The sequence below is a fragment of the Globicephala melas genome, chromosome 19, assembly GCF_963455315.2.
Source record: "Globicephala melas chromosome 19, mGloMel1.2, whole genome shotgun sequence".
Classification (NCBI taxonomy): domain Eukaryota; kingdom Metazoa; phylum Chordata; class Mammalia; order Artiodactyla; family Delphinidae; genus Globicephala; species Globicephala melas.
In genome coordinates this window covers 11,322,212-11,346,560 of record NC_083332.1, presented here as the reverse complement: position 1 = coordinate 11,346,560, position 24,349 = coordinate 11,322,212, and the positions used below count along the sequence as shown (strand labels likewise).

General features: G+C 52.0%; 3 protein-coding genes across 3 annotated transcripts; 1 reads left to right on the top strand and 2 right to left on the bottom strand.

The window, feature by feature from the left end:
* Positions 1–467: 467 nt before the first annotated feature.
* RPS19 (ribosomal protein S19) lies at positions 468–7,863 on the bottom strand. The gene is made up of 6 exons (XM_030874079.2): positions 7,778–7,863; positions 7,240–7,310; positions 6,866–6,966; positions 1,875–2,058; positions 1,402–1,456; positions 468–532 (listed from the first exon to the last, which is right to left on the bottom strand). Exons 2-6 carry the CDS (start codon positions 7,308–7,310, stop codon positions 506–508), a joined length of 438 nt encoding a protein of 145 aa, XP_030729939.1. The 5' UTR covers positions 7,778–7,863; the 3' UTR covers positions 468–505.
* Positions 7,864–11,957: 4,094 nt separating this feature from the next.
* DMRTC2 (DMRT like family C2) lies at positions 11,958–16,133 on the bottom strand. The gene is made up of 8 exons (XM_060289090.1): positions 15,910–16,133; positions 15,666–15,823; positions 15,307–15,383; positions 14,860–15,040; positions 14,585–14,711; positions 13,720–13,780; positions 13,389–13,563; positions 11,958–12,462 (listed from the first exon to the last, which is right to left on the bottom strand). Exons 1-8 carry the CDS (start codon positions 16,131–16,133, stop codon positions 12,416–12,418), a joined length of 1,050 nt encoding a protein of 349 aa, XP_060145073.1. The 3' UTR covers positions 11,958–12,415.
* A 5,051-nt stretch (positions 16,134–21,184) lies between these two features.
* Positions 21,185–22,864, top strand: LOC132593957 (ly6/PLAUR domain-containing protein 4-like). Its single transcript, XM_060289091.1, has 4 exons — positions 21,185–21,254; positions 21,454–21,597; positions 22,056–22,382; positions 22,662–22,864. The coding sequence occupies exons 1-4, from the start codon at positions 21,188–21,190 to the stop codon at positions 22,862–22,864; spliced, it is 741 nt and encodes a 246-aa protein (XP_060145074.1). The 5' UTR covers positions 21,185–21,187.
* Positions 22,865–24,349: the final 1,485 nt, after the last annotated feature.

Genomic DNA, 24,349 nt, shown 5'->3' with positions numbered 1-24,349 from the left:
ATCCCCAAAGTGAAGGCTCCCGTGTAGGTCAGGAAAAGGACGTGTATACTAGGCAGGTCACCTTGGGCTGGAAGCACACGAAGGACCGCCCCGAGTGACGGCTTTCCTTGTCCACTTCCTTCCAGAGAAGCAGCACCTGAGCCCCAGGGCCCTCCTGTTTTGTTCCAGCAGGGTCCAAGGCTCCACGTGGGGCCACTGCTTGAACTTTCCGTTTCTTTTTCTGAGACCCGCAAAGGCAAGGTGTGGGAGAGGAGCAAGGGCCCCCTGGGTCTTGCACCACCGTCTCGCCCACTTGGGGCAGAACCGTGTGAACCTGGAAGGCCAGGCCTCAGGTTTCCGAGGCTGTTGAGTACCACAGCCATCCAGGAAAGGCCCTGGGCCCCCTCTTTCTCAAGGGAAGGGAAGTGCAGTGCAGCACTCCTTCCTCTTGCCCGGTCACCCCCCAATCAAGAGACCCAGACCAGGACTACGAACGAGGCAGTTTATTAACCCAGCATCGTTTGTTCTAATGCTTCTTGTTGGCAGCTGCCACCTGTGGAAAAGATGGACAAACAGTTAAGATCAGTTGTGGGGTCTGTGTTCAAGCACGTCACAGTAGCTCCCCAGTAGCTATGGGGTGCCAGGCACCCTGATTCGTGGTTTACATGTATTCATCTCATCCGATCCTCACAATATTGGGTATCCTCCTTTACAGGATAGAACTGGGACTCTCAAGGAAAGAGAGCGTTGTCGTGTGTTTCCAACATCTGCCCATCACTCCACACTGCTGTTTGTGCCAGGCCCTGCTCTGCCCTGAAGAGCCACCTTCTCACTCCAGGCCACCCCCAATCCCCAGAGGGCTGACACCTCCGTTCTCTTCTAACACTTAAATGACTCAACAGTCCAAGACTCCCAGGAGGCCTGAGTCAAGAGGTCATGCCAGACCCCGGGGGCCTCTGTTGCCGTAGCTCATGGAATCCTCACCACCTCCCTCCGAGGCAGCCAAAAGCAGATCTCTCTACAGGCGGGGAGCCTGGCTCCAGGTGAAGGGACTCTGGCCCAGGGTGTCTACAGTCAGTCAGCATCTGGATGGAGACCTGGGTTCTCAGGCACCCCAACACTCAGTAAGCATGAAGACTAAGGAAGAAAACACTGCAGCCGGGATCAGAAGGCTGACCAGGAAGAGGGAGTCGCGTGTGCGGAGCGTGCCCTGCAGAAGCCAGCCCGGCGAGCCGCACCCTGGGCCTCCCTTCACCCAGGCACCTGCATTTTCAACCAGCCCCCACAGGAAGTCTGTCAGAAACGTTCTTTCTCCTGCACCCTCCTCCCCTGGGCTGTGCCCCTCCAGGGGAGGAAACTCCCATTTGACAAAACCCAGGCTCCAGAAACACCCAGGCGGTGACTGAGGTACCCAGCCCTCACCTGTCCAGCGATTCTGTCCAGATCTCTCTGTCCCTGAGGTGTTAGTTTGCGGCCCCTGTGGGAGAGAAGGGTCATATAGCCCCAGGTGAGTGCAGGCTCCCACCAACGTCCCTGATCCCTGCCAGGCCTCTCCTGGACACGAGCCAGGCTTTCCAAGAAGGCACAGGACCACATGACACCAGCCAAGTCGCACTGAGGTCCCTAGTCGGCTGCATTCCAACAAGCTGGAGGCTGGAGTGGGAGCTCCCCTGGGAGCTGATGGGGTGCCGTTTGTGCAAGCATTAGATCAAAAGCCCCGAAAAATCAATTGGGAAAAGCTAACGAGCAGGATAATGAAAGCGGACAGTCGCTAAATTACCTTCCTGGAGCCTGGAGTAGTTAGCCAGAGAGGTCGGGGGGAGGCCCCGCGCTGTGCACTATTCTGAAGAACCCCCTGCCTGGCTGGGGGGCAGGTGCACCCCCCCCCCACTTACCCATCTTGGTCCTTTTCCACCATTTTCAGCCCCTCCAGGGCCTGGAGGACCCGCCGGGCCACGCTCTTGGAGCCTCTGCTGAAGTGGCTGGGCATGACACCATTCCTCTGACGCCCCCCGTAGATCTTGGTCATGGAACCAACCCCAGCGCCGCCCCGGAGGTACAGATGCCGTGCTGTGGAAGCTGGGTGGGAGGCAAGGGAGACTTGAGAACCCTTCTCAGGCAGAGAAGACGCTTCTCCACAGCTGAGGCAGCCTTAGGAAAGGGCCTTGCTCAAGGTCACAAATCTAGTTGTGTGCGGCAGCAGATTCTCACCTCACCGTTTTACGGTCAGGGAAACTGAAACGTGAGAATGCACGCCAAGCCCCTGTACCTGACCACCCCCCAGTTCAGGAGACTGGCGCGCACAGGTAGTGGAGGGACTGCCATAGCCACGTGACCAGGCAGGCAACCCGCCCCCCCCCCCCCCCAGGGACTTGCTTAGCTGTTAGTGCCCAGCTGCGCTGCGAGGTGGACCTGAGGTTCTGTGGGGAGAGTCTAGCAAATGTTTAAGCCGTGACTGTCCCCCTTCATCTGCCTGGGAGCTCTGAAGGGCAGCAGAGCTGGAGAAGAGACCTACTGATCCTCCCACACCCCAGCGCTGGAGAGCTTAGGTAACAGTGGTAGCAGAGCTGACATCCTATGCAGCGGATGTTCCCAACCTGGAAGGTGCGTCACCCACTCTGTGGACTGGGATTCTGGACCCTTGACGGGCTTGGGCAAGTCCCTCACCCACCCTGGCCAGCCTCCTTGGAAATCCTCTTCTGTTCAACTGGAACACGTGCCTGCCAGGCCCTATGCCATCTGCTTTTCACTCTCTCAAGTGAGGCGGTAACATGGCCTTAGCAGCCCGCCCGATACTGTGGCCTTGGCAAGTCACCTATCCTCCTCACCTGAGAACCGGGACAAAAAGTACCTCATTGAGCGCTACTGTGAAGATGCCATGAACGCGTCAGGTGCTACTTTCCTGTATGGAAAAGGTTAAACTCCACAGAGTACTCCTGGGCTCACGCCACAAGCTCCGTAGGGACAGCCCCTCCAGAAGGTTCTGCTCTTCTACCTCAGGGGGCCACTGAGCTTTGAAGAACTGGGGCCCAGACGCTGGCCATCACACAGCCCTGCCTGGCTGAAAGCTCAAAGGTAGGGATTCAGATCACCCCAGAGACCAGCACGTTAGATTCCCCTTAGTCCTGAAGATGAACGGGGGAGCCGAGGACTCGTTCCTTCAATAATGACTTGCGCCAAGAGTCCCGGGGCGATGGGCCATCTCCATGACCCGCCAGTGTCCTGAGCTGGGGGGAGGGGGAAGTGGCCAGGTGAGGTAGGCTCCTCCTTCCCTCCAGCTGCCCCTCCCAGAGCAGTTCCTACGCACAACTTGTTCTCAGCCTCTCTCCTGCCCTCTAAGACCGTCTCCAGATACAGCCACAGGCTTCAGGGGCCAACAGTGCAGCACAAACCATGGCCACTTCTCCAGGACCACTGTGCAGCCTCTCCCTGATACCACTGCCTTTGTCCTCCGCTCACTTTAAAACCACTCTCCTTGGTTCTTTTCGTCCTCACCCCACCCCCCAGGTCTGGGATCTGACCCTCTTCCAGGCACCAAGCAGCCCACCCACTGCCAGGATCAAGAGTCACCTGTTACAAGCCACCCCCCCGCAATCTTTCTGCCAGGTGTGACCTCACGGAAAACTCGCCTTGAAGACCAGTGCAAATGCCCAACGGCTACGGCCACCCCCCCTGCACCTGTCTGGTCACGCCCTGGCTCTAGGTGGAGATCTGCTCTCCCACTTGGGCTGCGGAAGTAAGAGCCTTACGAAGGGGCTGAGATGAACACTCCTAATTTCACGAACGCCTGGAAGAGGCTGCACACTATAAATGAATCTTGCTGAACCAGGACCAGCGCTCAGCCCAATCTCAGCACGGAAAGGGGCGGGCTGTCTGGTACATGGGGTCTGAACCCCAACACTGCTCCCTGTGAGCTGCGACAGAGTCCACCCCCTTCAAGTGGTCTGCGCCATGGTACTAAGGGGAACAACTTACTTCAACCCTGAGCAGTGACTGGCAAGGAACAAACTCCAATAAAGCTCAACCTTAGTTTCTCCCAGGGGGAGCTTCACGTCTTTCTTAATGACGCATAAAATTATCTGGTGCGGGAGAATTCCCTGGTGGTCCAGTGGTTAGGGCTCTACCCTTTCACTGCAGGGGCCTGGGTTCAATCCCTGGTTGGGGAACTAAGATCTTGCAAGCTGAGCAGCACGACACACACACACACACAGACACAGACACACCACTCAGGCGCCCCAATCCCACAGCTGCTCACTCACCGCTGGACACCTACTGAGACACACACTGTGTTCTTATCCTTACCTCCCCAAGCAGACCCTTCTGAGAACTGAGGTCAAGAAGCCTGTCTAGGGCCACACTGCACCACTCCCTTTCAAAGCCCTGCAGTGGTCCCCCCTTGACACTGCTCCTCCCCCTAGAGCACTCTCCCCACTCCCCTGAAACAGGCTCTACCTCTACACCTCACCCCTCACACACACTGCCCCCTACACCACTGCCTGGTGAGTGCTCACCCCTACAGCTCTGCAGCTCTTGCGGACCACCCTCAAGGCCCTGCCATCTACCTCTGCCCTCTGTATCCCCCATACCTGAGGTCAATAGCTGTCCACACCGTGCTGGCTCTTACGTCTCCAGCATTTGACCCCCACTGCCCTGTTGCCCTCACTGCCAGAGCTCAGCCTCCCAGGACAGGTCGCTATCCCACTGTGCTTCAGCCCCAAACCCCTGAGGGGGCCCACGATCCAGAGGAGGAAAAGCAAATACGGCAGACTGTGGTTTTGGAGTCAGCCTGCCACACCCTCCCACGGCCGTCACAGGTCTGTATCTCACTTTTCTCCTGGGTAAATGACTATCTCCTATGACTCCACCTGTCCAGAGTATGGACTGACCAAACTAAGTGGGAGCACTCTCGACTCCAACAGAGGTCGGCAGACTTTTCCTGTAAAGGGTCGGAGAGTAGACCATGTAGCCTGTGGCATCGGCAACGCTTGCCTGTCATGATTTTATACAAACAGACATGGCTGTGCCCCAACAATGCGCACACAACACACCCTGGTCTAGAACCCTTACACTGTGCCACTAGGGCAGCCGGGGAACTGAAGTCAAAAGCGAGCATTGGAAATGCCAAGGGAGAGCAGCAGGGCAGGCAGAGGACGCACACCCAGCGTGATGTGTTGGCGAAGGCGCGCAGTGGGCAGAAAGGGGCCGCAGCAACTGTAGAGACGGCCAGCAGGCTCAGCTCGGTGTGTGTTACCCAGGGTCCTTTCCCCATTTCCCCTTAATCTCTCCCCACCTAGAAAAATAAAGTACAAAACGCTGCCAAGGGGACAGAGCTGCCCCCACCTCCAATCACGACAAGAGTCGGGTAGACTGTGGCATCAGCAGCTGGCAGACCACAAGCATGTTAACCTCCCTGACATCAACTGCAAATCGGGAAGTTTTTGTTAGGTACAGGTTATACAAAATATGCGTATTCACCTGATCAAACGGGAAAAGCTATGAGATTCTTTCTCCTCATCTTAGATCCAAAGTTGCCTTGCTTGACCTATCGGCTCTTGGGGCATCACCAAAGAGCAGTCAGGACCAGGCACGCCTTGCTTCCCAAGATGGGTGGATGACAGAGGTAGTGGTGGTCTCGTCCAGGCCCCGTCACCACTGATTGTGCGCCCAGGGAGGTCAAGTCAGCTCCCCTTCACCAGATCCATTTTTCTACCCAGATATGCTGCCCATCCCACTCATCTCAGACTTGACCTTTTAGTCCTCAGGGGTCAGAGACTGTGGCTGAGCATGCTGGCCCCTACGCCCAGTCTAGGGCCTGAAAGATTGGCCCACCATCTACAAAATACTTCATGCTCCGAGGTGCTGGGCACCTTATACCAAGGCCAACTCTTCTCAAGGTCATTCTGGAGTTTTGTCCAAACTCTGCTTCCCACCTACAGACAAGCTCTGGTCAGGACAGAGCCCCTTCACACAGGATGGCTGAAGACAGGAGAGGCCGAGAGCCTTTAGTGAAGGCCCTGTGCAGAGGCTGCCACCTTGGCACAATCCAGCCTTGAACTCCATCCCCTACTCCCAAGGTAAGCCTCCGTGGGGGTGACTGGAGAAACTTGAAACATTAAAGACAGATGAGGCAACACTAGCACTAGGACTATGCAATCAGGGGCTACACTTAAAATCAGTCCTTCAGGGGCTTCCCTGGTGGCACAGTGGTTGAGAGTCTGCCTGTCGATGCAGGGGACACGGGTTCGTGCCCCGGTCCAGGAAGATGCCACATGCCGCGGAGCGGCTGGGCCCGTGAGCCATGGCCGCTGAGCCTGCGCGTCCGGAGCCCGTGCTCCGCAACACGAGAGGCCACGGCAGTGAGAGGCCCCCGTACCGCAAAAAAAAAAATCAGTCCTTCAAAATCATTACTAAAGAATTAATAAGATAAGAAAAGGGACCAGTACGGGGTGACCATAAGGTTTTCTTCAGGGCACTTGAGGCTTGCCAAGATCTAGAGCAACGAGTGACCTGATCAGATCTCCAGCCCCTTAGTTACGAACAACTCATTTAACAAGACAGTCTAGTGTGACGATCTGAACAATAAAACAGACCCATAAGCATTAAAAGGACAATGCCTCTCTCTAAAATGAACCACCTCCAGGCAAAATACGAACACTCTACTCATTTGTCCCTGGGTCCCCCACAAGACTCAGAGAAAAGCACAGGTCCTCACGTGAATCTCTTACAAATGAAGAAACAGATTCAGCGTACAAAATAATTGAATGTCACAAAAAACATGCAGTGATAAAGTCAAAGATTTCTCTCTTGTTATTTCTGGGGGCAAGTAAGAGCTCACAAAGGGGACACCCAGCCCCCCACGCCCCAGCCAAAGGCCCCAGTTCCTCACCAGCTCGTGTGTAGAACCAATTCTCATCATAGGGAGCGAGCTCTTTATGCTTGGCCAGCTTGACAGTGTCCACCCATTCAGGGACTTTCAGCTTCCCGGACCTGGGACCAAGACAGCGAGAAAGGCACAATTCAGGAGTCTCCACAAACTCCATCCCAATTCGCTCCCCTCAACACAACTGTAGATCAAGAAGAGCCCAATGTGTCCCAAAATACAAAGAGACTGAAACTCAAACACAACTCAGGCCTCATGTAGAAAGGATGGATCCCACAGAGACCTCCAACAAGCCTCCCCAGACTGAAAGCCTGCGGGCGCTGAGGGATCAGGCAAAGGCGACAGCCTCCACCCACTCGGACCGCAATCCCCACACTCACTTTTTGAGGAAGGCTGCCAGAGCTCTGACGAACTCCTGCTGGTTCACGTCCTTTACAGTAACTCCAGGCATCTGCGGGAAAAATCGAGCATGTGAACACAGGATTGATGGAGACGACTGACAAGGGTCGGGGGCCAGCCCCAACGCGATCTAAACCGTCGCACTCTCCTTACTTCCGAAGGCCCTACTTCAATTCCCCGCTTTAAAGACCCCTGCGCCTGTGGGTCCTACAGAACTCACTGACGCCCATGGTCTCTCCGGGTCGCACGAACACTACCTGCCCCCGTTTGTGAAGACGCTGTATGACCCCAACCCCTGATTCTGGGGTCCCCCGCACTCCCCGCTGCCCACCAAGCCCAGCCTCGGTTCCCGGAGAGCGCGAACCAGACATGCCCGGGCCTGCAGCTCGCACGTGGCCTCAACTCCAGGGGGCGGGGCGGCCTCGCGCGAGTACCCCGGAGCTCCCAGGCACACGCTCCGGGATCGCGAATCGGGCCCCGACACCCCGCACCCGATTCGGACCGGAGCACTCAGCTTACCGTGCGGCCTCCAAGCTGCCAGTCAGGGAAAAGGGAGCAACGGGGTTTCCCGGGCGCACAAGTCGGGCGTTGGTTATCGCGAGAGTTCCGAGAACTCGCGAGAACGGGGTTAGGAAAAAAGCGGCCGCGCCTCTCTCAGGGCAAATGTGGCTTCCCCTCCGTGAACGTGGGAGGGTGTGGCGTGAGGGCGGAGGCTTGTTTCCTCCCCGCCCTTCCTTCTGCAGCTTGAGGAGCTCTCGTCTTGAGTTGGAGGGAATCTAGCTTCGTTTGCGTTGATCATGCATGGAACAAACAGCGGCGGAGACTGTATCTCCTGGCGGAAGTTATGGGTGGGCAGGAAATAAAGAGACCTGGCTACTCCTGGCGCCACCAGCGGGACGACCACTTTTCCGGGTGGAAGTGGCTTTTCTGGCCGGAAGTGGGGCTAGTAAGGGCGGAACTGTGACCGGGAGAGCAGGGGAAGGGCAGCGAAGAAATGTGGCCACCACCTACCCTTCCTCAACCAGCAGTACTCGCGAGAGCGGAAGGGGACGGAAGCCGCACCCTTCTTAGGGCGGAAATTGCTTCACCACAGCCCAGGAGAGCGGAGTGGGAATGAAGCAGTGGAGGCGGGGAGCAGATAAGGTCAGGGGCAAAGGGACAGAGGCGGGACCTTCCGAGAAGCTCAGCTCTGCCTCCTAGCGCCTGAGTCTCTTCGCAGTTAGTGCACACATATTAATTCTATCAACAAATACTTTTTGTGTGCCTACTCTGTGCAAGGCACAGGTAAACATTATGTAGTATTACGTGCATTATCTAGTTTAATCCTTCTAAGGTCCAACACCCAAGAACACAAAGAACACACCTGTGGTTTGATAAAGTTGCTAACTTGCTGCAAGGAGAAAACATTTTTTTTTTTTTTTTGCTGTGCGCGGGCCTCTCACTGTTGTGGCCTCTCCCGTTGTGGAGCACAGGCCCCGGACGCACAAGCTCAGCGGCCATGGCTCACGGGCCCAGCCGCTCCGCGGCATGTGGGATCTTCCCGGACTGGGGCACAGAACCCGTATCCCCTGCATCGGCAGGCGGACTCTCAACCACTCCGCCACCAGGGAAGCCCAAGAAGCAAGCATTTAATGTGAATCCTAATGTAAACCATACTGTGTCAGTGTAGATTCAGCCGGTGTAACAAATGAACCACTCTGGTGTAGGATGCTGGTAGTGGGGGAGGCTGTGGGAGGGCCGGGGGACTATGAGAACTCTTACTTTCTGCTTAATTTTGCTGTGAACTTAAAAACTACTCAAAAGAAAAAAAACCCACCTCTTAAAAAGTGGTTCGAGGGTAGGAAGTTGTTTATGTTGTGATGAGGGGAGAGGCCACGTTAGAGTACATTAACTCTGTAGGAAAAAGAAATTCCTAAGGAATCAAGACAGCGTGGTTCACTTAGTCATCTATTCTGAGAACCCACAGAGGAGTTGCACGCAGGCCCTGCCCTCTGAGAGTACTTATTCTTGGAAGGGAAGACATAGTTGGACAGAGATGGGCACAGCTCAGGGTGATCAGGCCTGCAAACTGCGGGCCAAGGGCCCCTAAGGAATGTAAGGAAGTCTACCTAAGGGGCTTATCAGAGACATTGTCAGATGAAAAGGATGGGGGTCTATGCAGGGCATGGGTTATAGGACTGTCCATGTGTCTATATTGGCGGCTGCAGAGCCAGCTACACAATGGGACGGGGATACAGAATGAGGTCTACATGGCCCAGGCAATGAGCGTCTGAGTAGAGAAACTGGATGGGCATGGGTGGTATGATGTTGATTCTACATTGCTCAAGGAGTGTGGTCTGGAGTGGAACAGGTTCACATAGGGCTGACATGAAAGGAAGCATGGATTCCCAAAGGGCAGAATGTAAAATGAGCTCCTGATGTGAAACATGGGTGTCTGTGGGGGAGACTTGTTTGGAGAGAGGAGCAGGATGGTGCTTCACATCTGGAACCTCACTGGTTATTTCTGCAGAACATCAGGATGGTACGTGAAGGAAGCTTACAAGAGGGATGATTTACTCAGTGCCCTATTGGACCTGGGCAACACCTTTCCTCACCTGGCAGTGGGTAATGGGAAAGGAAGTGACACATGAAACAGTGCTCACAGTCTATTGGCTTTAATCTCCAAAGGCTGGTCAGAGGCCAAGGGCCCGCTGGCTCCCCACAACCACAGGTGAAGGATGCTGCAGCCAGAGGAGCATGAGCAATCTGTAAATGTGCCCTTTTCCCCACAGCTGACCTCTGCAGAGCCTCCACCCTTCTCCCTCAGGCACCAATGGGGAAGCCCTGACAATCTGATAGACAAAGTAGGCCTAGCCAGTAGTGTAAAAAGCCCTGCCAGATCTGACAAGAAGGGGAGATGGGCTGCAGAGAAATGGTCTGTGAAGAGTGGCCTGCCCCAGCGCCTTCCTCCAGTCTCCATCACTTTTTTTCCCCTTCCTTTTCTCATGTCATCCTTTAACCTCAAATTATACTTTCTCTTTTACTCTTCCCAGCTGTGTGAGCTTGGTGTACTGGGGACCTTTGGTCAGCCCTGAGTAGCAGGGTCTTAGCCACGTTGCATGTTGCAACGCTTCCCTCCCCCCTTGACTATGTGGGCTTGGTTTTCTGTCACTGGGAGAGCATGGCACAGCAAGGTTTAGGCAGGTCTATTAAGGGTCAATCACACATCTAAGTTAAAACAAGGTCAGGGAAGGAAGGTGTGAAGCAGACTTTGGGCTTTGGTTATCTTGCACTGAGTCCTGGGAAGTGTTGGAGATTTGTTGCTCTGTAATGTTAGAATTAGAAGCAGCTCACCTTCTCAAGGCCCCAAACTAGAAAAGAGCAAGTTGTAACTGGATGCCATCACCATCAATTATCTTGAATAAAAAGAGGTGTAGGTAACATTAGGAAAAAGAATCAGTGATCAGGCACGTCCCTTGAACTTTCTGTTTGGCCCTTCTAAGAGTAGAAATGGGGATGGGGGTCTCCGAGTCTTCATATCTTTGGAATAGCTCACCAGGTCTTCACGTGCTTGGAACAGTTCAAGGAGAAGGACCTGACAGCAGAGGACTAAGAAACAAACGTGAGTAAGACATTATTACTTACTGCTATCTTGAGTAGAAAAATAAAGACTTTTTGAAAAACCCTCGGGACTTGTGTCTGTCTCCTGGAGTCCTGAATTTTTCACTCTATGTATTATAAAAATTACCTATTGATTTGGGGCCTGGCAAGGAAGGAACCTTTCTCCAATATTTGCCTACAAACTTTCACTAAAATACTTGGGCAAGTCACTTTATCTCTCTAAGGTGTTCCTTTGTTTGTAAAATTGGAGTAATCGTGCATAGCTTACAGAGTTGCTGTGAGGATATATGTGAATTGCATAGAGTGTGTACTCAATAAATGATAATAACTGTCACTAACGTTTTATAGGTCCTTCAGAACTTAGATACATGAATCTCTCTAGTTCAGGAAAAACCCTTGATAAAGACTTAACTTGATTCTTCCTGTACTGATTGGTCTCAGTCTCCCCGTTTGAAAAATGTTACGTTAGATTAGCATTAAGTTGACATTCCATTGACTAAAGCTGGCCTAAAGATATGTCTTGTTTGACCTACATAGGATTTAAAGAAGAAAACTGAGCCAACATTTGAAAATTAAGATTTTTTAAAACGAAATCTAGTTTTCCAGCTTCTCTTGAAAAATCAGAAGATATGGCAATCCGGAGCCCACGTTCCTGCCTGGCAACAATCCACTAGGGCCAAAAGGAAGCTACCTTCTTAGGTAGGGCATGCATTCTCAGTTTTCTAGGGCTCCTCTGGCCTTCTTTACTCATTTATATGATCTGCTTGGCCCTGTAGGTATTTCCACTTGTGCCCCTCTGGGCAGCTGGAAACTGTCCATGCTTGGCACAGAGCAGTCACTTAATTATTGAGTCAGTGAATCACCTACCGTGTCTGCCTACCACTCTTTCTTATCTGGCCATAAAAAGAAATCCAAGTTTGTAGTTATTTGTGGTAGTTACTGAATATCTGATTTTCACTTTGGGAAGTGAATTGAACAAGTCCTTTCTGTCAGTCAGAATAAACTAGGTTAGGCTGCGGTAGCAAACAATCCCCACATCTCAGTGGCTTAAAACAATACAGGTTTATTTTTTGCTTACTCACACAAACCTAGACACAAAATGAAAATTCTCTCCTGTTTTCACATGCATGGAGACAGACATGAGTGCACAGGGATATACAGAATCACACGTCAAATAAATACCCTGGAACGTGAACTCATGCAAAAATCTATTTAGATACTGGTTAACTTAAACTGCACAACTTTCTCTTTGTTGGGGATTTTAAAAGGTCCCAGGATCCGAGGAAGGTAAAAGAATATCCCCCTTCAGCCAAGGAAATGGCCATGCTACAAAAGGAGCCAAAAGCTAACAAAGCACCTGAAAGCTTTAAAACAAGCCTGAAGCTTGTGCTACATTAAATTCCATGCATAAATCTGTAAGTAAAATACCAAATATGCAATGCCTGCAGGCTGTTGCCCCCCTACCCCAGTGAGGCCTCCACCTCTGGGCTTCTAGCTCAGGAGGGAGATGGATCCCAGATGCCCAATATGTAGAGCCACGGAGGGGGCTGGACTGGGTCAGAGAGAGGGGACAACAGGCTGGAATCCTCCTTCTTCAGCAGGAGCTACAGACAGGAAGGAAGGGGGCAGGACCAGGTCACATCTATTTCCCCTCCCAGCAAACCCTCTCGTTTTACCCCATCTAATCCAGGCCCATCTTTCTTCACCTGGATTATAGCAAACACTTCCTCCTCACTGATTTTCCCACTTCTAGTCTTGCCTCATCCAATCCCTCCATCACAGCCACCATACGTGTCTTTCTAAAGCTCAGGGATTCAGAATATGTCCCTTACTCAGAAACATTCCCTTGCTCCCCTTCATGTACAGGTGCTTGTCTAGATGCCCAAGCCTGGCATGCCAGACCTCCATGATCAGAAGCCCCTCCATACTCATCTGCTTCTGTTCCAGCAGTCCCTCCAGTCCCACACAGCATGTCCAATCCACCATTTTGGACAAGAGAAACCTCAGCCTTCCCTCTCTGTCCCCATAGGTGTTTCTCATGCCTCAAGATTCCTCTAGTTCTCTCCAGGTTTGTCACTGAGCTTTCTGAAGGCATCCAGGTTTCCCAAATAGAATGGAAGCTCCTTGAAGGCAGTTATCAAATCTCCTTCCAGGCCAGACCCTTGTTACCTCTTCAGTCCCTCTCCAGACTTCAGCAGGCAGTTTGGGTCCAGAGAAAAAACCTTGGCTGGAGTCAGGAGAACAGGCTTTGCCACTGTCTTGCTATATGCACTCAGGCAAGTCCCTGCCTCTCTCAGGGCCTCACTTTCCTTGACATCAGGGCACTGGACATTTGCTTTTGAGTACAAAAAGGATAAAACAGATTCACTGAATAACTCTCAACTGTAATCCCAGGGGCTACGTTGAAAAGCTTGGGGCCTGGGCCTGGGATCTTGAACTTCCTGATCTATTTGGTTAGTCCCTGCTTACTCCAGTACCTCCATTTCTCAGTCATGCCTATCCCATCCCCTCCTTTTAAGGAACAGGTTACCTGGTGGGCCACAGGGGTGGCGCAGGGAAATCCAGGCATGGTTGGAAGGACCAGAAGGGGTCAGGCGGGGAGCCTGAAACGAATCTTTCAGTCCCATAAGAGCCTCGGCTGCCTCCCACTGCAGCTGCCACTCTGAGGGGTCAGAGGTCCAGTCCAGGCGAGAGGCTCTGGGGGCCTGCAAAGGAAAGAGAGAGAAGCAGACTGGGAATCCCCACTTCTGCCCACCCTCCAGGTGCTCCCTCTGCCCCTGGTTACTTCATTATCCCCTACTCTTCCCTTCCCCAAGCTCAACTTCCTCCCAGGGTCCTGGGTCCCAATTCTTCCCCAGGACCTGTGGCTGCAGCAGAAGCGGGTCTGGGGTGCCACAGGGCTGAAGTTTCAGAGTCGAGCATCTGGAAATAAGGAGAAAAGATGCCAGGGGGATTAAACATGGAAAGACAGGTACACATGGAAACAGGGGCAGGATTTTGCTATGTTCTGATCTGGGAATCTGAGTGCCTGCTGGGTCATTAGGCTTTGTGGCCTTGGGCAAGTCCCTTCCTCTGTTATGGCCTGCTTTGTTTTCTGTAAAATGAAAATATCTGTCAGCTTCTTCCTACCAGGGCTACTGTGAGGATTATGGGAAATAATTGGTGTCCGCTAAAAAAAAAAACCTGACAAAACATCTAGAGGGATTGAGGTGACTGTTCCTGCCCTACCAGAGTCTGGTTTCCTTCCCTCCTAGTTCCCCAATCGCTATGGAACTTGAGGAGCAGCTTGGCTCACCTTTAGGAAGCTTTCTCTAATGGCCTTTGGCCTCTCTTCTAGGCCTCTGAGGCTCTTAGCAGCATGTCGTCCCCCCCCCCGCCCCCCCACCCCACCCCCACTTCAGCAGGCAGTTCAACCCTATCTTATCTGTTTAAGTGGATTTAATAGCCACTACTTGTTTAAGGCCAGGGCTTGTGCTAGGTGTATTCCATATATTATTGCTAATTCTCATTATTACCAAGAAGTAGTAATGTCTCTGATTTACTGACAGAAAAAAAGGCTTAGAGAGGTAAAGATACTTGTACAAAGGTTCACAGCTAGGCAATGGCAGACCTAGGAGAGCTCTGCCTCACCCATTAGCCTGTGACCTTTTCTTCTTCTTTATCTACTATGGTATCCAGCACAGGGTTAGGCACATCATAAACACATATCTTTTTCTCCCTACTCACGTGTGGGGCAGGGTAGAGGGCCCTTGGGATTCTCCAGAAAGAGGAGCCATCAGTATTGGGCGAGATCCTGAGCAGGCTGGGAGGGGCCCATGAGTGGGCAGCCAGAGGGCAGTGCCACGGTCAAAGCCTAACGAGGGTAAGAGAATGCAGAGCGTATGCAGAGGTCATGGCTTGTCTTCCCTCTTCCTACCCCGTATCTTTTTCCTCTTGTCTTTCTGATACAGTGGTACCTAGTCATTCACATATCTCTTGAATTAACGTTGAATTCATCTTACCAGGGAAAGGATGCAGAGGGACAGCAGGTTCTTGGCATAGCAAGCGGCACACCACTGGGGTTGGTACGGAAAGGCCTGGAGGCAGCCAGTGTCCAGTGGCCAAAGGGCCTGGAGGCACTGGAGTCCGGGGCAAAGGCAAGGCTTCTGGGGGACAGCTGAGCAGCAGAGGCCCCTGGGAGTTCTCCTGCAGGGGGCATAGGTTGGAGTCAGGTACAAGGCTGGAGAAGGAATGGGTATGTTCCAGGATGTAGGTAGGACCCCAAAACTTTAGAGCTTGAAGGGCCATAAAATCCCACCGCTTCATTTTGTCCATGGAATAGAAGTGATTTGCCCAAGATGACACAGCAATTCAGGGCTGGACCTAGAACCCAGGTGCTGAAGGCATACAGGAAGGGATCTGGGCAGGGGCTAAGACAGGGGTCCCCTCAGGGCCCAGTTTTTCCTTACCTTCTCAGGGGGTGTCAGTGCCAGTGGGACTGCCCTATGGGGAGTCTGAGGCTGGGGTGCTATGTTCTCCTTTGCAGCTGTGAGAGACCAGGGAGAGCTTTGGTGAGCTCTTTCTCCTGAGGGCCATCCCACTCCAACCCCAAACTGAATTATCTCTCTCGGTCCCATTTCTACCCATAGACCTCACCGCATCCTCCCAACACTTAATCACATTTTATAGTTGGGGAGGGTGAGGTCCAGAGAATAGAAACACCTTGCCCCAGGTCGCGCACCAATTCAGTGGCAGGACTGGGACTCTTTTTCCTACTTAGGCTTTCCCTGCCCACATTCCTGCCCTGGCCCTGGCCAGAGACACTCACGGTGGAGCCTTGGTTGAGTGACTCCCTTCTTGACACTGCTGGGAGCTTTGGGAGGAGCCGCCCCTTTCCTCATCTGCCCCCGAGCCAGGTGCCGCTTCAGCTGCGCCTCCTCCTGCCTACGCTGGGCCACCTGGGCAGCCATGACTCTTCGGCGCTCCCTAAAGAGGGGGTGGCGAGTCAGAAGGCAGGTCAGCCGCCTTTCGGATGAGGCCCATCCTCTCCCTTCCCTGGATCTCATACTCACAAGACGAGGACACATTTGTGACACTTGCAAGCCTGAAAGAGGCAGAGGCGCTTGTGGCCCTTGAGGTGGGCAGTGACACCGTGACTGCGGCAGCGGGCGCACGTTGGAGAGCGACTGACAACTCTCCTGGGGACGAGCTCCCCGCCCTGGGGGGCTCTAGTCTCACCCCCTGTGGCAGAGTCTGAGGGGCAGTGGTGGACAGCAGGCATTTCATTGGGTTCCATGTATCTAGGGGCAGGAGTGGGGGGTCAGGGTGGACACGTGGGCCCTCTCCTGACCAGCCCTCTTGCCTCTGGGAGGCCACGCCTGAAGGATTTTTCCATTTCGCCCACTCCTGGACTCAGCTGTCACCCTTGAGTCTCCCCTGGCTTTCTCCTTCTTCACTTTCCTCAGGCATCATCTTTCCCAAGAACCTCTCTCTTTCCTTTCTTGTGTATCTTTCGATCCAAACATTATTCTCCGCTCACATGTTCCTTTCCAGGCAGAAATCCCAGTTTGGGGCATACTCGCGCACTCTCACGCCCTCTGCAGCAGTTCTTACACCCGCCTTCCACCAACACCCCATTCCCACAGTTTCCCCGGCATTCTCTTCAACAATTATCATCCCTCCCTCCTGCATTTATCCAATTCCCACACATAACGTTTATGCTCCCCTTTCAATTCTTAGCCTCACGTATGCCCTGCAATTCAATTTCTCCCCCGCAGCCCTTTTAATCAGCCCACTCCCTTGCACCTCAGTAACTACATCTTCCTCATGGATCCCTTGCCTCACTTTCAAGAATTATTTTCATTCCTTCAGCAAAGGTTTACTGAGCCCCTTCCATGTGCCAGGCCCTGATCGAGGCCCAAAGCCCCCTCCCCACGGCCCAAATTCCTCTCTTGCACCCACACGCCTTCCAAACTAAGGCAATCCCGCGCCGTCGCTGCGCCCGGCCTTTACGCGCCTTCGCCCATTCCCAACAAGCAGCCTCGAACCGCGCCCGCCACACCTCCCCATGCATCTGTTCCTCGCGTGCACCCCCTTCTGCAGCTGTCCCCGCGGCCTCGCCCTGCTCCAGGGTCCCAGGGAGGGCTCGGGGCTCGGGGAGCGCGCCCAGGGGCCTCGGTGGGGGATGGGCGAAGGGGCCGCGAGGACCGTTAGTGGGGAGGCGACCGTTGTGTGGGGCAGGGAGTCCAGCGCAAGACAGGGATGGGAAGAGACGGGAGGGGCGAGGTCGCGTTCGCGTCGTCAGCCGCGGTTACCACAGCCTCGAGCGAAGTCAGACTCAGGATGAGGCGAAAGAAGGTGGTGGGGCAGTGGGGTGAGGAATGGCCTCGCTCGCGCCACTTTTCCCGCCCCTTCTTACAAGGACCAATGAGCTTCAAGCGGCGCCTTCTGCCGCCGAGGCGAGCGACCAGTGCGCTTCAAGATCCTTCACTGACGGCCCGCCCCTTTACCTCCGGCCCGCTTCTCCTCGCGCCAGACTATCAGGCCAGCCAATAGAGCGTCGAGTTGAGTCTCGCGACACTTCTCCCTCCTTGTGTGATTTGTCTTCCCAGACTGTTCTTTCCCTTTTTGGGGAGGTGGCCAATGGGGCGTCGAGTAACGCTTCCAGGACGAGGCTGGCCCTGCCCCCCCAGGAACGGCTGCCCGGCCCGCCCTCCCGCGCACGCGCAGTCTCGCCCTCCGGCCAGCACTGCAGGGACGGCGCCTCTTGAGCGTTTGTCTTCGACTCTGCGCGGGCGGTTACTCTTTGCTGTGTGGATGCCCGTGCTTTCGCACTTCTCTCCCGCTGCCCAACTCCCGATCTACCTTTCTCCTTTTATGTTCCCTGTGCTGTGATATCCCTGTTTCCTTCCTGGGTCCCACCTTCTCACGCTGAGCCCCATTCCTTGTGTCTCTTATCGTCCGCGCTGGTGCTGATTTTCCTAACTCTGACATTTTCCGTCTCTGAGAGCCTCCCTCTCTCTGCCTGTTCATCCTGCTGATTTTCGGAACCTCTTTCTCCACGTGCCTCATTCCCTCATAGCCTGGACCCCTGCCCCTCCCATCCTCCTCTTCGCTTCCCGAGACGCTTCTGTGGTTTTTCTGTCTTTTTAGCCTTTTCCACCGTCTGTGTTCATCTTCCTCCCGGATTGCACCCCATTCTCGGTGCTCCACTCTCTAATTGTAGCCTTCTCTGTGCATCTCTACTAGACCCATCTCACGGTTTCCCTCCCCATTCTCTGTGGTGTCCCCTTTTCTCTATGCATTCTGCCCTGTCTCCTTTTCTCTCTTTGAGCCTCTAAGATTGTCTCCTCTCTCCCCTGAGAACCCGGTCCTTGTGCCCCACTCCTCATTTTTCTGCCGCTCCCGATTGTGCTTTCTCTGCTCCCTGCAAGGTTCCATTCCAACAGTTTGCTCCTCCTTGTCTGTGTGGTTTCTCTTTTGTAGGGATAGCATCGCCTCTGACCACCACTCCATCCCTTTTTCCTTGAGGATTTCATTCCACTCTTTTCTGGTTGTGTCCGTGCTTGTTCTCAGATTGCTGGGTCCCGTTGTTTTGCGTTCCCAGGCAGGTGTGTGCCATCTTCTCTGCTTGGTCCAACTCCTTTGTTTGATCCTTTGTCAGCCTTCATTTCCCCTTCCTGTGTCCCATCTTTTCTGCTGGTCTTGGCCTCTTAGTTTGCCGCAGATTTCTGGGTTACGGATCCTGTGTCAGGTATTCTGGACAGAGAAGTGTGGCAGAAGTGACCTCTAGCTGGACTGCTGTGCAGGGGGGCAGTACTAGACGAAGTTGGAAAGGTTGTTGGGGGCCAGTCTGGGGGAGGAAGGGTGAGGATGTGTGGAATGCTTTAATGCCAGCTGAAGCAATTGACATTAAACCTTTAGGTAGTGGAGAGAGAGATAGGGGGACCAACATTTTTGGAGAGCTTAGCTCTTGCCTGGCACTTTATACTAATAATCTTATTAATTTTCAACAATGACTCTATGGGATATATTACTAATATATTTTATAAATGAGTTCAATAAGATGCACAAGATTACACAGCTAGACAATGGAGAGGTAAAGATTCCAGCGTTGGTCTGTCTTTGAGTCCAAAGTCTATCAACTTTGTACAACCTACAGTGTTTTAGTTATTTCCAGTAATCCCCAGTTCCCCACTTTTATTCTCTAACTGTTGCATAGGCACTCATTTCGGGTGGTTAATGCATATCTTTTAGTTTGTGTGTGTTCTTGCAAGATGTGCAGTGTTTTATGTGCATGATGCTTCAATTTATGCGAATGACATTATTTACTATTTAAAATAATCAGCACTGTTTTTATGATCCATCCAGTGCATGTGATGCGTACATCTAACCAGTTGCTTCTAACTGCTGCATGCTATTCCATGGTGTGCATCCCCTGCGTGTCGCATGTTCACTAGGTCTCAGGGAGGGACGCCCACATTGCCTTCAGCTCACTGTCACCATAATAATGCTACATTCTCATGTGTTCCTTTGTAGTTGAAGGTGGAAATCTCTGTTATGTGTACCTAGGATATACCAGAGATGGCTCTTTGTAAGCCTAATTTGACTGAGTATTGCCAGACTCCTCCCCACAATGAATGATGCTTTGGGTCTGAGACACTGTTCAGAACTCCTCCCTTCCTCAGGGTCCAGAAGAGGACCCTATCCCTGGCCCCAACTACCCCATGAGCCGCAGTGCACAAGGGTCTCTGTAGCCCCACAGTCCTACCAATGCTCATAGTTTTCCAGCTTTCTGATCCCTCGCCAGTCTGATAGATGCACATTTGGATACATTGTATTCCTCTGATTATTGCTGAGCTGGGGTGTTTCTTCATATGCTTGTTAGACTTTGTTTTTTTTTTTGTTGTTTGTTTTGTTTTGTTTTGCGGTACGCAGGCCTCTCACTGTTGTGGCCTCTCCTGTTGCGGAGCACAGGCTCCGGACGCACAGGCTCAGCGGCCATGGCTCACGGGCCCAGCCGCTCCGCGGCATGTGGGATCTTCCCGGACCGGGGCACGAACCCGTGTCCCCTGCATCGGCAGGCGGACTCTCAACCACTGTGCCACCAGGGAAGCCCCCTGGTTTGTTTTTGAGATTGCTTCTTCATATGCTTGGTCCATTCGCCTGCTGGGGTTGCTCTCTTTTTCTTGTCAATTTGCCTGAGATCCTTGACCATTCTCGTTTTAAGACTTTGTATGCGCTCTTATGCCAATTTTGGCACTTCATATTATTTTAGAAACTTATCCACTTCATCTGGGTTTTCAAATTTATAAATGTAGAGTTGTTAATGACACTTTTATTATTCTTAGAACATGTGATGTCTGTTAATTTTTATTTTTCATTCTGTATTTTATTTGCATCTTTTTTTCTTGATTAGAGTTGCCAGAGAATTATCTTAGTAATATTGTCGAAGAATGAATATTAGTCTTTTGTAATACTTTTTTGTTGTTTTCTATTCCATTGATTTCTGTCATCATCTTTATTTCTATCCCTTTTTGGGGGATGCTTTGTGGTCTCATATAACTTCTTGAGTTAATTCATAAACATTTTGTAATTCTTCTTGTTTCCTGATAAATGTATTTAAATTATAAATTTACTTCTGAATATTGATTTAGAAATCAGAGTCCCAAATTTTGATGTGTATTTTAAAAAACTTTTGATGTTGAAATGATTATTGGCTTACAAGAAGTTGCAAAAATTTTAGAGTCCCTTAAACCCTTCTTCCAGTTCCCCATAGGGACATTCTGTATAACTGTAGTATATGAGCAGGAAATTGACATTGGTATATTACTCTTAACTAACTTACAGGCCTTACTCAGTTTTCATCAGATTTTACATGCACGTGTGTGTGTGTGACATGTAGTATGTTTGCTATTATTCAGTTCTAAATACTTTTTAATTTCTTTTTCGAGTCAAGGGTTATTTAGTGATACGTTGGTTAACTCCTACACACACATTTGTTGTTCTGACCTCATTGTCTCTGGATGGAGAATAGCCTGTATGATAGTGATCCTTTGAATAAGCCAGCGTCCTCTGCTCAGCACCATGTCCAGTGGCAGAACCTAAGCAGGAGAGTGAAGAGTCAGGATTTGAGAAGCTAATGTGGGTTCGGGTTAGGTTGGAAGAGAGACTATGGAGATGGGAAGACCTGTGTCCCTGAAGGGCTCAGGGAGCCTATGTTAATGAAAATGATAATCAACTTTCTGCTCCAGAAACAGTGACCCAGAGGCTGACAAGAACTGAGCTTGAGACCTAGATTGAAATTGGTTCCAGACCGAGGCCCAGCATCCAGGACCCAGACACAGGACCATGGGACCTCAGCATTTGAGCCCCGTGCAGCTGCTCTGTCTCCTAGGGGCCATTTCCACTCTGCCTTGTATGTCCTTTGTGGCTGGACCCTTAGGGACCCTCTTGGCTGGGATGGGAGGGCTGGATTCATGTCACTGGGGGAAGGAAAGCTGCATATCTGGGTCCCTCGGGAGACAGGGTCTGTGGAGGCTGAGCTCTTGATTGGCGGTTCGGGGCTGAGAAGGCAATGTGAGGGGCAGGTGACTGGAAGAACATTCTCTCTTTAGGGGCTGGAGCTCTTTTGTGTTATGAAGCAACATCTTCCCTCTTCAGAGCTGTTGATCTCCATAACTGGCAATGGCTTCTGATGAGGAGCATGGTGTGTAAACTGAATGAGGGCTGTGAGGAGACGCTGGTGTTCATCGAGACAGGTGAACAGGGGTGACTTTGCGACATTTTGTTTGCTTGGTCTTCTGACCCCACCTCCATTCCTAGCACCCAGGGACTCTGGACTTGAGTTCCAGATATCTACCCCATTATATGTTTGGGAACAGCATCCAGACATCGGCAGGAGAGGGGCAGGACCCAGCTGGTTGTGGTGTGGGCTGGATAAGAGGACACAATGGAGGTGGACAGATCCCAGGAGGAGAGGGGGACTCTGGGAGAGAAGACAAGTTTGGGATACAAGGGAGAGAGGCGCAGACGGGCTCCTGTGGGGAGAAGAGTGAGGAGAGGCAGATGAGACGTGGGAAATCTGAGTGGTGAGAGGACAGTGGGGGAGGGGCAAAGTTGGTGATGGGGCAGCAGGAAGAGCAGGGCGTGGGCTGGGAGCTTGAACTGGGTGTGGCCAGCGACACTGATCAGAGCTCTCCAATCTTCTGCCCCACAGGGACCAGAAGGGGAATTGTGGGTTTTAAAGGCTGCAGCCCAGCTTCATCTTACCCCCCGCAAGTCTCCTACCTCGTTTCGCCGCCCGGATTGTCCATTGCCTCCTATAGCCGTGTCTGCCGGACATACCTCTGCAATAACCTCACCAACATGGATCCTTTTGTGAAACTCAAGGCCAAGGCTCCTAAGACTTTAGCATCTTCTTCCCATAGTTGCCCAACCTGTGTGGGCGAGCACTCCAAGGACTGCCTCCCAAATTTTGTCACCACCGAGGCTTGCCCCAACAATGCTACTGAGTGTTACAGGTCCACCTTAAAATTTCAGGCAGGTGAGAGAAGAGAAACTTTCTTTCTCAGATGCCTGCTCTAGGCCTGCTGCCTTCCCGTCTCTGAGGGAGGTGGGTGGGACTGAGGTCCCATGGTCCTGTGTCTGGGTCCTGGGGGATGGGGGTTGTGGCACATAATTCCAAGGAGGAGGGGAGAAGGTGCCTGGTACCTGAGTGTTTGGTGGGAGAGCAGGGGTCCTGGTTTGTGAGGGGTGTCTGGAAGGAGGGGTAGGATGTTTGAGTCTTGAAAGTGTCTCTGACTCCTTGCTCTCTTCCTTACAGGGTATCTCAATACCACCTTCCTCCTCATGGGCTGTGCTCGTGAAAACACCGATATTTTATCCCACTTTCACCATATTGGCAGCATCAGAGTGACTGAGGCCATCAACATCTTAGAGAGGGCCCAGTTTGCTGGTGCAGAGCCCTCTAGTGGGAGACCTGCTTGGGGCATCCTCTTAGGCCTTCTGTTTGCCTTCAGGGACTGATGATCTAGCTGGACCAAACACCCCTACCCCTTCACATAGTGAAATAAAGTTACGGAGTTGCCTTTCTGCCTTGTCCTGTGGTCCATGAGGGTTGTGGAGGCGTGAAAGGTCTGAGGAGGGCCAGACGTGTCCAGGGAGGCGGAGGGGAGGGGCAGGTAATGGGCAGTGCTCGCTGTGAAGTGCGCAGGGGGCTTGGGGAGGAGGATCATTGGCAAAGTGACAGAATCATGCCCAGCAAGCAGGAGAAACCTAAACACTCCCCTTCGCTGCCGCCTCCTGAGGACGTGAGTTCTAGCCTGGGTTCAGCCATTGACTTGGAGATCCTGGCCAAACCTTCTCCCTTTTTGGGCTTCCATTTCCTCCCCTTTAACATGAAGGCCTTGTAGGGAAGTCATAGGGATTATAAATTCAATTTGAGTGAAGTTTAAAACCATATATTTTATGATAAAGCACCTTTAACTTAAGATGGCCAGAGCACTGACACTGATATGATATATTTGCTGTAAAGAGAATTATGAGAGTTTTATTTTTCTGATATTAAAAGTTACTTAATGAAGACTTGTTTCCATTAAAAAAAATAAAATGAAGGCCTTATGAATTAGAAGCGTGGCTCATTGGTATGAGTCAGATACTGTGGTAGTATCTGGCTAGGGTTTTTTTGTTTGTTGTGTTTTGCTTTTGGTGCAAAAAATTTATTAAATGAAAATGGACGTGGATACAAAGGGCATGTGGTACGTGAGTGAGACATGTTCTGAGCCAGCCAGACTCAAGGTTGCAAGGCCACTTTTTTTCCAGCTTTACTGAGGTACAGTTGACAAAATTGCAATATAGTTAAAGTGTACAGCATGATGATGTGATATATGTATACATCGTAAAAGGATTCCTACCACTGAGTTAGCTAACACATTCGTCACCTCACATACGTACCCTTTTCTTTCTTCTGATGAGAACACAAGTTCTATTCTCTTAGCAAATTGCAGTTATATAATACAGTATTATCAACTATAGTCAACATGTTATACATTAGATCCTCAGACCCTATTCATCTTATAACTGAAAGTTTGTACTCTTTTACCAACTTTTCCCTATTTTCCCCCAACCGTAGCCCCTGGCAACCATTTTTTGAATCTCTGTTTCTATGAGTTCAACTTTTTTTTTTTTTTTTGTGGTATGCGGGCCTCTCACTGTTGTGGCCTCTCCCGTTGCAGAGCACAGGCTCCGGACGCGCAGGTTCAGCGGCCATGGCTCGTGGGCCCAGCCGCTCCGCGGCATGTGGGATCTTCCCGGACAGGGGCACGAACCCGTGTCCCCTGCATCGGCAGGCGGACTCTCAACCACTGCGCCACCAGGGAAGCCCTCCAAGGCCCGTTCTTGACCATGGTGTGTGCTGCCTCTGGGCACACTGTCCTGTTGGTGAGGCTGTGTCTTGCCATGTGACAGGGAATGGCCTTGGGCCCAGTCTGAGCTCTGAGCCTGTCTGAGCCT